Raw genomic sequence first — 12387 nt, forward strand, 5'->3', positions numbered from 1 at the left:
TCGCATCGACTTTCGTGGAACTCCTACGACAAAGATACCGGGGAAGCCACACGCTACTGCTCGGTTCACAGGACACTGGGGATGCACCACCAGGTGGAGGGGTTTTTCTCTCAGCAGCTCTTCCCAGCTCAGCAACCCAACTCCCAGCACTTCCAAGACAACTACCGGAAGTACGTTTGCATGATGAATCAGAAGTGCCGATAAGCCAAAGCCAGTGAATCATCTCCGGGCATGCAAGTTCTCCGACATGCAACCAAAAGTTCGGCTGTCGTGCCCTGCGTACAATCCAAAGGCAGTCATCGCCACTTTCCCCAAACCGTCCAGGCCTCGCACCGAAAACAATGCCAGTCGCCCTGCGTGATCTGCTGGCAGCATCTGTGCCAGGCCTCCGCTCCGGCCGCTCACACCTTGAGGGGCACTTTCGAAAGCAGGCCCCTGTCCGACTCCCCGACTCCGATCAACAGGTTGTCGACTGCCGAGCCGGTGAGCTAAGCTTCCACCAGGCGAAACACGGATCGAGCCGTGGACAGGATGGGGGGGGGGGGAGGAGGAGGAGACACAGCGCACGCCTCCGCATACATTCCCACCCTGAACGGCCAGGCCGCCCGCTGCCCACGCGAGGCTGCGCTGCGCGGCTCCGCACTCACAACACACGTTCACGCCAGGACGGAGCGGCACGGACTGGTGGCGGCGGCGGCGGCGGCGGTCGGCGAAGACGGGCGCCGCGCGCGCCGCCACCGCCGCGCCGCGCCGCCGCCGCCGCCGACTTGTTGCTGGCATCGCGGCGGCGCGGAGAAGGTGGCGTCTGATCAATAGAGCCCTCCCGGCCGGGCCGGGTCAGCGGCTGACCTGACCTGATCCGCTCTGATCTAGCCCCTCAGGGCTTGCTTGGTCTGCGTTGGCGTGCCCTGGATTTCTTGATATCGGTTTGAAGGGGAATGCATAAGCTTGAGCTAGCTGGCTTGACATGTCCTGATATGACCCGAGTTATCCACTACTTCTTGTCCTGGCCTACACTGAACCAAAGAGCGCAATTACTCTAACCTGCCGTGACCTGACCTTTAGCCTTATCTCTGAAGTGCAGCCAGTTGGTGGAGCACCGTATCTACACAGCGCCAAACCAGCCGGGAACGACCACGACGTCCCTGGAGTGCAGGTCTCTTATCTCCGGCCCAGCGTCGGATCCGCCGGACTTGAGGAAAGGCCTGAGATCGCCAGCGGCCGCCCTCGGCGAAAGAAAACCGAAGAGAAGTCTGGAGAAGACACCTCCCACTGCTGTTAAAAGACCCGGCTGGCGGGGCAGCATCGATTCCAGCGACGGCGCCCAGGGCGGCGCCGGTGCCAAGCGACCTGCGGCGAACGCCAGATGATCACTGCTGACACAGGCGCCACCGGACACGCCCCTCCCGCAGCGCCGGGCAGCGGACGCTGTCCTGACGCCCGCATCAGCGCTGGCCCGGCTCCGGACGTCCTGGGGTGGCGCCGGCCGGCTGATGCGCCAGGCGGTGCCTTATGACAATTGGGTAATGACATCGCGGTTCATTAGCCTGGCTACTACAGAGGAGTAAGCGAGCATGTATTTGTCACGGGTTCGGTTTCTGAGACATCAGCACATCACAAACTATGTCTTACAAGAGGCTTTTCCAATATGGGACAGCTATCAGAATGTATAATTTAAAAGGCCATCAGAAACAGCGAGTGGAGGCTTTGCAAGCCTGATCGGCCTGCCAATAGCATTTTCACCTTTCACTCAAAGTGCAATTTAGATGTCACTCATAACTGAAGGAAAGTTTGAATGCTTTAACATGCATGGGACAAGACCGCTTCAACCTTACGTACCATCAATTTTTTGGCAGGTAAATAAAGATGAAAGGTGTTGCATATGCAAGCACCCGAGCAACTTCTCAGGACACACGCCAATAGACGCCAACTCCAAAACAACTCGGGAACTTGCAAAGCGTGAACCGTTGTGAACTCCACGCCGACTTTGTTCCTGTTCTTGTGCCTTGTGAGCTGTCCATGTTAGAAATAATGCAATGTTAACTTTCTGCTTTGACCAGTAAATCACCACCAGAGAAGGACAAGGATTGACACGCACCAACGGATATAACACAATTCGATTAACAGGGGAATCGGAAAGAGCCAGTTGCCCGGAAAATAAATTGTTAAACACCGTGAAATAAACCACATCATATCACAATTTGAGCATCATTAAAACAGAGCCAGCAATGCCAGTCTGGCATCCCTCCCATTCATCTCACAGATTGTCAACGGTACCTTTTGAGGCCAGAGTGCTTTCAGCTGGCGGGCTTTATTTACTCTTCTGGCAATCGTCTATGATTGCGCAACGGCAGCAAACACATTTTGAACGCTGCACGTGCCTGTGAGTGCCGGGCCCGTCATTCCGGATAATTTGAGGCCAACATCACAGCATGATTGCACCAGAATTGCCCGAGCGTAGCATTTGTTAAGGCACTATTTCAATGTAATAGACAACTGAATAAGTTTGCGGCAGTGAAGGCGACATCTCCCATTTCCAGTCGGGCACGTATTCATTGGTCTGGACATTAATCACATTAAATGCCAGCGGGTGGTCACAGCTGATTGAATTTGGAGTTCGCCTCTTGAATGTCGTGCATTTCATCCCGCCTGCGCCGGAGCTTATGCTAATATCGTGCCCGGAGCTCCATGCAATCAATGTGTCGACACGTCAGGAAATGACAAGTCACGCGCCATCCAGGGCATGCGGCACGGACGGCGCCATCAGATGCGCACTGCTGGTGGGCAGTTGACCTAGAAAGTGTCGTGTCGATCGCCGAATACGCCGATGCTGCCGGCCAGGGTGGCTGGGTCGATCGAACGCCAGCCAAAAACGCCGTCGCGAAGCCGCGGAGGCTTCGCCACACGGAGCTGACCTTTCGCGGTCGCTGCACAATGGCCTCTAAACACGCCTCATCAGGATGCAGAGCTCCAGTAAAAATGCGGTCCACCTGGCGTTCCATTGGCATTTTATCGCGTGGTTGAGAGGAGCCACTGCACTTCACGGGCATGCTGTACCTCCAATGGGACGTCACGTTTGTCCGATAGATACGGGCCGAACACCACCTAGCGCTGCGCCCGGCTGCTCCGTCTGCGCCGCTGTCGGCGGCTCCCCTGGCAGGCTGGTCTGCATCGCTGTCGGTGGCTCCCCTGACAGGCTGGTCTGCACCGCTGTCGGTAACTCCCCTGGCAAACTGGTCTGCACTGCTGTCGGTAGCTCCCCTGGCAGGCTGGTCTGCACCGCTGTTGGCGGCCCCCAGGCAGGCTGATCTGCACCGCTGTTGGCGGCCCCTGGCGGGCTGGCCGTGCCATGCTGGCTGGGATCGGCAGGAAGGCTGGGCGCGCATAATGGGATCGGCCAGGTTCTCCCATTCGCCTGCTTATAGAGTAAGCAGCGAGTCCATCCCTCCCCCAACCCATTCAGTCTCTTCAGGATCCCCATGGTCAGTGAATATCTGGCCGGCACGGGGGCCTGGGTGATCCGCAGCACTGCAAGTGACCAGCGGACGCCGTCAGGAGGCTAGCGTCAGGAGCTTGGACGGCGGGCTCGAGAAACGCAACCCTTCAGTGGCAGGATCCGGGTCGGCGCTCGCCAGGCCTTGCTCGCCGCATCCGCACCGTGCCAGGCCGTGACGCCCGCGTCCTCGGCCGCCGCCCCGTCTCGTGACGTGTGCGCCGCGCTCGTCACGCCGAGCGCCCGACCTCCCGCCGCGTAACGATCGGCGCCTTATCGCGACCCCGCGCGCATGTCACGTCGGGCATCCCTCGGGAACCCGAGCCCTGGCGCGAGTGCCTTGTTAGCGGCCGCTCTGCCGCCGGCGACGGCCTGGATTTGGCGCGGCTCACGACGGCCGCCCCGTCGACGTCGGCGGCCGAGACTCGGCGCGCGCCCCGCCGCCGCCGGCGCGCGAGCGGCCGGCCGGGCACGCGCGCCGCCTAATCAAGCAGCGGTTCGCCACGACGGTAGCTGGGATGGTCAGCCGGCTGCCGGGCGGCTGATGTTGCTATCGAATGTGATGTGTGGTCTGTGGCGGAGACTTGGGATGTTGAGTTGTGTGGAATGGCGGGCAGGTTTTGATTTGACTGCCGATGTCGAGTTGTTACGGTGTGCTGGCTTCAAACGCCATTTGGTTGATTGCCGGCACCGGCAAGCTCAGGGTACGTAAACAAGCAGCCGTAAACAAGTTAGTTACAGCAACAGTCTACTGGTAAACCATTTATAATGATCAATAGCTCCGAGAAGGTGACGGGGATATGCACCTCCGTGTATATCTTTACAGAGTATACATCCCCTGGTTGCCTAGACTATCACGTCGGCTGTCTGAAAGAGCGCCGCAAACGTCCGGTGCCCGTTGGCTCATACCTTCACAGGCGACGCAAAAGATGCGGCTGGGACACGAGCAACGGTCAGGTATTCGGATGGTGCCTGTAAAATTCCGTGGAATATCCATCCTTTATCCTTCCTCTGCGCTACGGTAAGTGTAATTTTTGGGGTATGCTGTCATCCAGCTTACCGTGGAGTACATCCGTTTGGAGTACACATTCAGAACGTTAAGTATTATACGTAAAGGCCGATCAGCCGATTGGGAACTCAGAAGACACACGGCGCCCGCCATGATGGTAGTGATTGCCTTCAATGCGCCGAAGTAGGTGCGACGGTCATGGAAGTGTCTCAATAAAGATATTTAGATTTAAGGAGAGCCCTGACTGCCTTGATCATTTTGCGCAATAGAAGTGCCTCGAACGCACCGATCGACAGGGATAAAAGGAGCTGGCTGAAATGGACGCAATGCGCCGCAATCGGTACTCGACGACCAATCCATTTCTTTCACCATTCGCAAGGTAGGACTGTCATAATAAGAGATATCAAGAGAACACCTGATCGTTCCCCCCCCCCCCCCCCCGCCCGCAATATTAGGTGACCTGTCCGGAACGTTCGAAAGCCGACCAAAAATTTCGCAAAAGATAAACAGCTTTTCGTTTCCATCGCCGGTCTGTCACGCGAGGCCGTGTGTTGCTGTTTCCGACAGAGCCAGGGCAAAGGGAACTGGGCCTAAACTACGGCGGCATTATTACGCCCCCGGCTGCGCTCAGCAGGGCTATTCTTGAGCCCAAGCGGTGTCGCAATGATCTGGCTGTTTAGCTTTCCAGTGACGGATCTGGCCGGACCTGACAGTTTCGTGTGAATAATTGGTCGTTAAAAAGACATGCCAGGCCCAGCTGTGCTCCCACAACAGGTAACGTTTTCAGCTAAAGGTGAGTCGGATCTTAGGGTCGGGTTCCCTATGGCGTGAACAGCGTTACAAAGACCGACGCTTTCTCTGGCTCTGGATCTCCAGGGCTTAAGGTTCAAAAGTTGAGCACCTTTGCGGCTTTACAACCTTCATGAACTACGTTTCAGGATGAACTCGGTGCGCTCCTTTTAGGCTTGAGCTTTGCCACACCCAATCTGCTGACCACCAGCGAGTTTATCAGCGCGGTGAACATCCAGCGACATGACAAATCTGGATGTAGAGCTGGGAACTACGAACTGGTTTATGTCCAACAACGCGGAGAAAGGATCAAGTGGAAACACGCCAGCCGCAGGCCGGGATAATGGGAGGAGTGGCCCTGGCCAGTCACTTGTAAGTAAACACGCGTCGTTGCATCCGCCTTGTGAAAACCACGCTCGACCTTTTCACAACAGCCAGCCTAAAAAGTTTTGGTACAGCGTTTCATTATTTTGCGCCGGTGAGTTGCGCCCATGAGTTGCAGCTCATAGTGAGTTGTGCCCATGAGTTGCAGCTCATAGTGAGTTGCGCCCATGAGTTGCAGCTCAAAGCCGTCCTGTGAATTTGTCTCTCAATGTATATTTTTACAAGTCTGCATTTAGTGGTCTCGACTTTGGACGCCGAGCAGTAGTGACCGCGCGGACCGCTACGTGGTCCACAGCACACAGGACAACAGCGCTGTGCGCTCTGGTCCACAGCACACAGCGCTGTTGCGACCACGCAGCGACCTACGCCCGCCGAGGGTGGCCTGTTCTGGCTTGCTGTACGGAACGCAAGAGGTGTTGACTGGTGCGATTGCGTGGAGGGTGGCGACGGAGGTCCGAAGCGGAAGAAGGTCTCAGCAACCGGCGGGGAGTTTCGCGACCTACAGCGCGGCGTTCGGCATGTACAGTTTCTCCCAACACAGCGTCATACTGACGGCGTTTGTTTCTCCCTCCACAAACATTTGAAGAACTTCAGACAATATGAAACAATTTCTTACGGACATGCGTTGAGTGTAATTACTTCTTGTCAGTTTCAGCTAAGTGGTGAAGACTTTTTGCCCGCGCTACGTTCACTAAAACGTCAACTCTGGCTTTGACCTGTCTGTGATGAAATGGAGCTGTTAGAATCCGTTGCAGATGCAATAGACAAGATAATCGAATTCAGGGAACGCTGCCCACGACGGCGACAACACCCGTGAATACATTCACTTTGATTCATTCATTACGTCTGCTGTTCCAACAGCAAATAGTTCGTCGATGACGCAGCCGGTCTTCAGCGCACCTCGTTTAAAACACGCTCTTAGCCCAGGAAGTCTTTTCAGCAAACCTATTACCAGTGTTAGCGCATGATTAATTGTGTCAACGCCTCATTATACGCAATTTTGGAGCGTGCGCTGGCTCAAGGGAAACCGGTAAGCCCGCCACAGTCACAAAAAACCGCGAACTGACAGGGCAGGCGGGGTGACCTGCGATGGTGGAGGATCTGTGCGAGGTCCTGATCTTTGCGTCCGATGGCCTGTCACGTGCGTCCCCTGAAATTTAGAGGGCGCGTGGGGCCCTCTACGATGGCGGAGGAGCGCTGCCAGGGCCGAACCTCTGCGTCCGACGGCCTGTTACGCGCGTCCCTTCAAACTCGCAGGGCGAATGGGGTTCCCTACGATGGCGGAGGAGCGGCGCCAGGGCCTGACCCCTGCGTCTGATGACCTGCCGCGTGCGTCCCTTCATCCGGCCTCAGTCATCTGCCGCCGCTCGCCGTCTGGTTACACATCCAGCGCTACGCTAGCATCCTGTCCAGGGAGATACCAGTGCGCCATTCTGCTATCAATGCGGCCTTTATCACGCACAAGCATTCCGACAGCGCGTGGCGTATCGCTTTCAGCGCACAACCCGAGTACAATGCAGCTTCCTCGTGCAGGGCTGTCCAATGAATCTCTACTGGCCTGGAGGCCTCTGAGCCATATGTGATCGATACAATCAGATTTAAAGCCCCAAATGTGAGTAGGAAGTCATTTGGGATGCAGGGGCATGCTATTCTGATTAGAGGAGCCGAAGACGGCTAAGCGAATGCTGCTAAATGTGGAAGGAAATTCGTTCTCAATTGTTGCTGGCAATTCTAGACGGAGATCCATTTCTCCGCTGAAAACGGCGTTGGGAGGAATCTTTCTATGCTCGGGTTGAGATGCTGGGGGAGAAGGGTTCGAGCCAAGGATGGTCACAAGAGCGATTTGCCACACACGCGTGACAGCATGGGCACCTTAGAGGAGATCCCCCAAAACCATCCCCTGCGGACGAAATGGAGTGGGACTGGAATACATTTTACCACTTTAAGTCCAACGGTACGTGGAGAAAGAGTACACCACCACCTGCGGCTAGAATTGACTTTGCACGCAATGGAGTCTGCTTCCAGCTGTTGCATTCGTGGTGCGGAGAGGCAGGTCCCACCGGACCACGCCAGTCACAGGTGGTGGCTCCTGGGACGCCTCTTCCTCCACACCACACGGTGCCAGGTGGTGGTGAGCACATCACCCGCTCGCGGATCACTCAGCGCAACAGGTGGTGTCGGCTGCGACCTGTTCTCTCCCTGCCATGTGGCTACAGGTGGTGATGTGGTCTCATGGCCAGTCGCCGGTCCACCGCCATGCCTTAACAGGTGTAAGTGGCGTATCCCGCCCTATCCACGAACATCAAACCTGACACAAACAGGGTATTTTCCACTGTCCCTGTCACGGGTGGCGGACCTTCTTTTAATGCCACCAGACTGCAGATAATAACCAAAATCTCCTCTAGCGCTGCGCTTTTTCACCAAGCGGTGCTAGCAGAGATTTCGTCTTTGTCCCTGCGCCTCTTACCCAATGACTGGGGTGGTGCATTACATTGCTCTTCCCACGGGTGTTAATGATTGGGATCTTTATCACCATCCTGCTCACAGACAAGTTTCACTTTGCATCCAGTGCCGCCCTACTCACAGACAGGCGTTGCTGGTCCTCCAGCGCCGCCCTACTCACAGACAAGTGTCGCTGGGCCTCCAGCGCCGCCCTACTCACAGGTGCGGCTGGCTATGCACGCGCTTGACGTCGGGCACGTCGCCCAGCGACGACTGGCGGTACCACACGACCGTGTTGTAGCGTTGGAACCGCTTCAGCTCCACGACTGCCGGCTGCCGTTCCTTCTTGAGGCTGAGCCGCCGCCGCAGGGGCGCCAGACGCGCCTCCATGCCGTCCACGGCGGCACTGCTGGCGGCGGTGCGGTCCGAACGAGGCGATCAATGACCACGATCAATGATCAATGACCACGCTGGTCGAGTATCGGCCTGTTCGCGGTCAGGTCGATGGGCCACACCTGTGACGTCCGGGGCAGGCGAGAGCACCGGCCAGCCGTCGGCGACGCGACCGCGCGAGACACGCCGACCCCGCGGCGCCGGCGACGCGCCGCGAATGACACGCCGGCGCCGCGGCTGCGGCGCGACGCGCTAATCTAATCAGGCGGCGAATTATGGACTAAATAGCTTGCAAGTCTCACCGGGGGGCCTGTTTGCCGCAGCGTGATATTGATTCGCCGCGCGGGATCAGCCACCAGTGCTGACGTCACGGGCGCGGCGGCGGCGACAGCGGAGCGGATCACAGGGTCGCAAGGCGTTCAGGCTTTGACCTCTGGCGGGCGCCGGGGCCCAGCAGCGGCAGCAAACGGGGTCGCAGGGCTCAACCGGTGCATTGCGGGAGAGGACATCACGCTCCGAGGAAGGGGCGAGCTGTACTCGCGCGTGGTCAGCGATCTGACGCACAACAAGTCAGCAAGCGTCGGAGCAGATCGCTCAAGCTCGACTCCCCGCGAACCGCACGTGTGGTTGACCACGGCCATTGCACGGCCGCCACGCCACCAGCCCGCTAAGTCTCCCCGTGAGTATCGCTGTACCAGCTCGTGAGCGCCGAGCATTTGACCCACTCCATCGGCGGGATGGCGGTCGCACGACGGACAGTCCGTCGACGGTCGTAATGTCCCCGAAGCGGTCGTAGCGGCGCCGGGCGTCGTGCTCGGTTGCGCACGCTCCGGGCCGTGACCTGGGAATGACCCGGCTGACGCCTGCGGCGCGACGTATTTTAATTACGACGTCGCCGGTGGCGCTTGGCGACAGCCGGGTTCGGCCGGCGCGGAGTCGGCGCGGCGGAACTTCGGCCGCAGCAGCCGCCGCCGCCACCACCTCTCTCGGGTCCGAGCTGCCCTGCCTCGGGCGGTGTTCGCCGAACTGTGGCGGCCGCTCGAGATGAAAATGTGCTATCAAGCGCGGCTGATGTAGGCCCCGGGTCGGGGGTCGATGGGGTTGATGGTGGCAGAGGAAGAGCGATGATAGGTGATTTCGTTTGACGGTGGAAATGTTTCAATTCGTGGCGATCCTGAGGGATATAAATGAAGCCATTTGATGTGGCACTAAAGGCTCGTGTTCTTTCCGCTCTGCTTGGATTTTGGACCATGTAAACGAACATCGACCTCGCACACCCAGTAGCCGTCGCATCTAACATTTTTCTCGTTTTCGCACACATGTCAGCAAACCCGAATCCATGTGCATCCTCCAACCCGCACAAATTATCACTGGTACCGAGTGACCACAATGAATCTCAACTCATTTCACAGCTACAAACTCGGCCATTAAGGCATTATTAGCTACTGCCCCCGCCGCCCCCGTCCCCATTTATCTTTATCCAATGTGTCCTCACAAATCTGGACCTCCTTAAGCCTTATTCATATTTCACATTCACTTTCTCCCAGATTCCGCAATACATGAGCCGTGCAACTTTGCCTACGATACACTTCTTTTAATGCCAAACTTCCCCAGACCAAATGAAGCAGATCCTTTAGGATGCAGAGCGGAGAAACAATATCATTGTTGGGACGAATGCTTGGCGGAGAGGCTTGCGCCAAGAACGTCGCCCCACGGCTTTGTCAGAGCGCCGGAAGCCTGAGCATGGGCGGCGGGCGATGTGAGCTCGCGCCCCGGAAACCGCGCTCGGTTCTTGGCTCGTCAGAGACAGCCATCTGGCGACCCGAGAGAGGCAAGCTTGCAAGGCGCGGCGCGCGGCCACGCCATGACATTGCATAGCAGGTTAACTCTTTTGGCCGAAGACACCCGCTGTACTGGAATTATTAGGGTGACGGTGTCGGCGCCAAAAGAAGAAAGGCTCTAACGAACGAGGAAACATATTTCCGGGTAGTCCCATTTATGTTTGCGTGGCCTGAGACTAAGATAACACATAAGCTCCCAGGCTTCCCGTAGCACGCAACCAAATTATTTCGAGAGTGTGCGACATCACGCTCAAGCTACGCTGGTAAACAGCAAATGGCGACACCGTAGCATGCTGCAGTTTCTGCTGAGGACATTTCCATTCGCGCCTCCCTCTGCGTGCAATCACGCCGAATTTTCTCAGACGGCCGGACGCGACCTTGCTGAAAAAACATGAAAGCTGGAATTCCGCCGCCTTGACAGAGCAATCTGGGCTGGCGCCAGACTTGGGCGCGGACACTCGAGGCGCGCGCGTGGCGTACGACATCGGCGTCGCCCGCGGGGCGCCGGCCCCGCCTGCGTCGGAGGGCGGCGGCACTGTGACGCAAGCATCGGCAGCGTGATCTTTAATCGCCCGCTCTCCGAGCCTGTCACCACCACGTGGGGGACAGCTTGCCACTCCAGGAACGAGGCCACTCCAGGAACGTGCCAGTTCATGACAGCAGAGGGTCAAGCGTCCTGCGAAGACGACACCGGCGGTGTCCTCTGCAGGGGGTGCGACTCCCGCGAGGCGGGTGACGTCACGCGCGAGTCACCACGGCCGACGCGCAGTTCCGATCAATCCCGTGGCTATCTCGCCCCCGGTCAGTTTTCCGCTGACCGGGGCCGGTCGCTGACGAAAACTCTCCACACTCGGGGTGGGGTACCGTCGGCGCGAAGCCGCCGATAAACGGGTGGCGGAACTGCGCAGATGTGCCTTCCGCCGCCCGCTGTGGCTTGACCTCGGTCATCCAGATAGTGGACATCGCCCCTGGAGCTAGCTCTCCGATCCGGAGCATTCGGTGACAACCGCAACTATCGAATTCAACGGACATTGTAATGCCGAAACCCGCATTTGAATATTCGGAAGCATGATTATGCAGCTTGAAATCTGTACAAAATATGGAAAAATCCGGATAATTTCTCGGCATACTTCATGCGGTGGATTACAACATGCCGTGGACCAGGGGATATGTCAGATGGAAAACTTGTTACTCAGAACCGCGAGTGCAGTTCGCAGACAGAGTACACGCACTGTGCCCCGATGCTGGTAGGACCCTTCAATAGCTCAGAGACTTCGGGCAGGTTTTCTATCGCCAGCAAAGCGACTGCAACATATCAGCAGCATGCTGTAGAGCCGGAGATAAAGATTAAGTCACAGCCGACCGCAACATGGACACCGATTTAGGAAAGGACGGAACTTGACACGGTTGGTAAAGGTCGGAACGCTACGACACGATCGCGTTTTTCTCCACCAATTTAACATACTGTGTATCCGCCACTGATCAGGGCATTGCCAAAATCAGATACAAGTGCCACGGTATAGGGCCACGGGACAAATACTACTACTCTCATTGTAACACATCGATAACAACTTAATGGATCTATTTGCTCCTACCCCCTTTTTCTCAAGAATCTGCGCTTGCCAGTTGTTCAGCAGCTTCCAATGCTCCTGACCTGTCCTTAGTTGTAACATCAAAATGCAAAGCATGCAGGATATATCAATGCTAACTTACATGATATAAAAAGTTAAGGAGGCAGAGGCAAAGGAAATCTCAAAGGGAAATTCTTCTCCAAAAGCATTCTCAGCAAAACGCAAAGACCTTCGGTAATGGTTAGTTTACTCGACCCAATAAACTTATCATCCGCGACGCAACTGACAGCACTTAAGTTCTTGTTTCCGCAGCCATGAAATCCTCTGCATATGAAGTCGAATCTTCAGATAAGGATTACGCCAATTTGGGCAGAATGTTCCAATAAACAAACGTGAATCCTTGAATACGAAACCGAATCGATTCCCCGGGCCTGGCTGGCGTCCCCGAATAAGAATCGGCAGCCC

The 12387-nt window shown here is 56.8% G+C and overlaps 1 protein-coding gene across 2 annotated transcripts in view; it reads right to left on the minus strand.

Moving 5' to 3' along the window:
* Nucleotides 1-12387, minus strand: part of LOC119110214 (cAMP-specific 3',5'-cyclic phosphodiesterase) — a 63690-nt gene that overhangs the window by 12526 nt on the left and 38777 nt on the right. Inside the window, exon 1 of one of the 2 annotated variants that reach the window (XM_037233950.1) lies at nucleotides 8338-8630. The exons of the other annotated variant lie outside the window; for it this stretch is intronic. Coding sequence (XP_037089845.1) covers nucleotides 8338-8507 — 170 coding nt within the window. The 5' untranslated portion in view covers nucleotides 8508-8630. Of the gene's footprint in view, nucleotides 1-8337; nucleotides 8631-12387 lie in introns of those variants that run through there. 2 annotated transcript variants of the gene reach the window in all.

This window comes from Pollicipes pollicipes, unplaced genomic scaffold (genome assembly GCF_011947565.3).
Source record: "Pollicipes pollicipes isolate AB1234 unplaced genomic scaffold, Ppol_2.1 Scaffold_7231;HRSCAF=8579_pilon_pilon_pilon, whole genome shotgun sequence".
Classification (NCBI taxonomy): domain Eukaryota; kingdom Metazoa; phylum Arthropoda; class Thecostraca; order Pollicipedomorpha; family Pollicipedidae; genus Pollicipes; species Pollicipes pollicipes.